We start from the raw sequence: 1575 nt of genomic DNA, 5'->3' as shown, positions 1-1575 counted from the left end.
ATTGGTTGATGGAATGGGTCCAACACCACCAAGTATTTTTAAAAGTCAACAAAATATAGATAAAATTTACTCAAATAAAGCTGTAAACAAAATAAAAGGATATTCCTTGTCATTTGTCATTCTAATCTTGATATACTATCAAAGAGCCTTATTTGACTCCAACAGCTAAGACATTTAACATAATGCTCTTTTTTCTAAGACTCGTCTTACCTTCCTTCTTTCCACTGGATAACTTGTATAATATGCTAATTCTGTTGAGTAGTTCAGGTTTAACCATAACTCTGACAGAATGTTTCATAAACTGGATTGTGTTATATGACTTCTGTAGCTGTTTCTTGGTGCAATATTTTATAAAAACTTATGGACAACAAGCACAATAGTATAATAAAGAAAATGCAAAATAGAACAACTACTCCAGCAAATTCATAATCGTCTAAATCAGGAAATTAAATTTTACATTATGAGGAACAGAATCCAAAACATCAGTTAATAAGACAAACTTCAGTAAAAACATTAACCAAAAGTCCAACAAAAATAGCACCCAAATTGTAGTCATTTTTAAGCAAAAAACAACAACTAATTTCACAAAAAAAAAAAGACCCGCCAACTTTCACCATAATCTTTATCTTGAGCTCCAAACTAATCAATGCTCCAAGTAGAGTCCAGATATTCTGAAAAAAAAATTATTATATTACTCATTAAAAGTCCATGAACATGAATATGATCTTCTTTTCTAAAAAAAAGAGACAATGAATTAGTACCTTTTTCAATTGTTTCAAGATTTTGAATTTCTTCTAAAAGATCTTCAATCTTGCACTCTTTTGATGTTGAACGTAACCATTGTTGACCACAAATAAGAGCTTCAGCAGTCTTTGCTGACAAAGAACTTCGATAACAATCAAGAACTCGACCACCGGTGCTAAAAAATGATTCTGAAGCAACAGTAGACGTAGGAATAACAAGCACATCTCTTGCAATTCGAGAGACAATTGTATATCTTTTTGATGAAGCTTTCCACCAATTCAAAATGTTAAAATCCTTAATTTTTTCCATATCATCCTTCATATACTTGTCAAGATCAGATTTATCATCAACATTAGTCTCTTTTTCAAGATATTTCTCCCACTGTGATTGCCACACATCAAAACTACCAACTACATCAATTTCACTAATCACACTAGTTTGATCTCCAATATTTTCACAAGAAATTCCAGAAATAGAACTCTTGTAATGAGCATACAAGCTAGTTAAAGTGTCTTGTACTTTCTCACACTTTTTACATCTCTCCACCGGATTATAATATTTCTTAAAAAGAAACTCAACATACTTCATTTTGTAGCGAGGATCCAACACAAAGGCAACAAAAAACAACATATTCATATCACTAAAATCACCCCAATATTTATCAAACTTCATTTTCATCTGCTTAGCCATATCAGTTAAAATAGAATCATCACTTTTTGAATAGTTAACAATTATGCTCTGAAGATTAAAAAGTTCATGAAAGAAAGTATTTGTAGTAACTTGTAAAGTACTGGAAAACTTCAAAGTGGTTTGATAGAAAATCTCCAAAAA

The 1575-nt window shown here is 30.7% G+C and overlaps 1 protein-coding gene across 1 annotated transcript; it reads right to left on the bottom strand.

Annotated features, from left to right (window-relative positions):
* Positions 1-468: 468 nt before the first annotated feature.
* LOC107872659 (zinc finger BED domain-containing protein RICESLEEPER 2) lies at positions 469-1434 on the bottom strand. The gene is made up of 2 exons (XM_047404067.1): positions 762-1434; positions 469-671 (listed from the first exon to the last, which is right to left on the bottom strand). Exons 1-2 carry the CDS (start codon positions 1432-1434, stop codon positions 640-642), a joined length of 705 nt encoding a protein of 234 aa, XP_047260023.1. The 3' UTR covers positions 469-639.
* Between the last annotated feature and the right edge of the window lie 141 nt (positions 1435-1575).

The sequence above is a fragment of the Capsicum annuum genome, unplaced genomic scaffold (genome assembly GCF_002878395.1).
Source record: "Capsicum annuum cultivar UCD-10X-F1 unplaced genomic scaffold, UCD10Xv1.1 ctg51614, whole genome shotgun sequence".
NCBI classification, from domain to species: domain Eukaryota; kingdom Viridiplantae; phylum Streptophyta; class Magnoliopsida; order Solanales; family Solanaceae; genus Capsicum; species Capsicum annuum.
The sequence above is the reverse complement of the archived record's forward strand: the minus strand, read 5'-3'. Positions and strand labels throughout refer to the sequence as shown.

Coding starts and splice junctions, on each gene's coding strand:
- LOC107872659 (XM_047404067.1), bottom strand. CDS start 1,434: ATGGCTAAGCAGATGAAAATGAAGTTTGATAAATATTGGGGTGATTTT. Junction 672..761: donor TCTTGAAACAATTGAAAAAG/GTACTAATTCAT, acceptor TTTTTTTTTCAG/AATATCTGGACTCTACTTGG.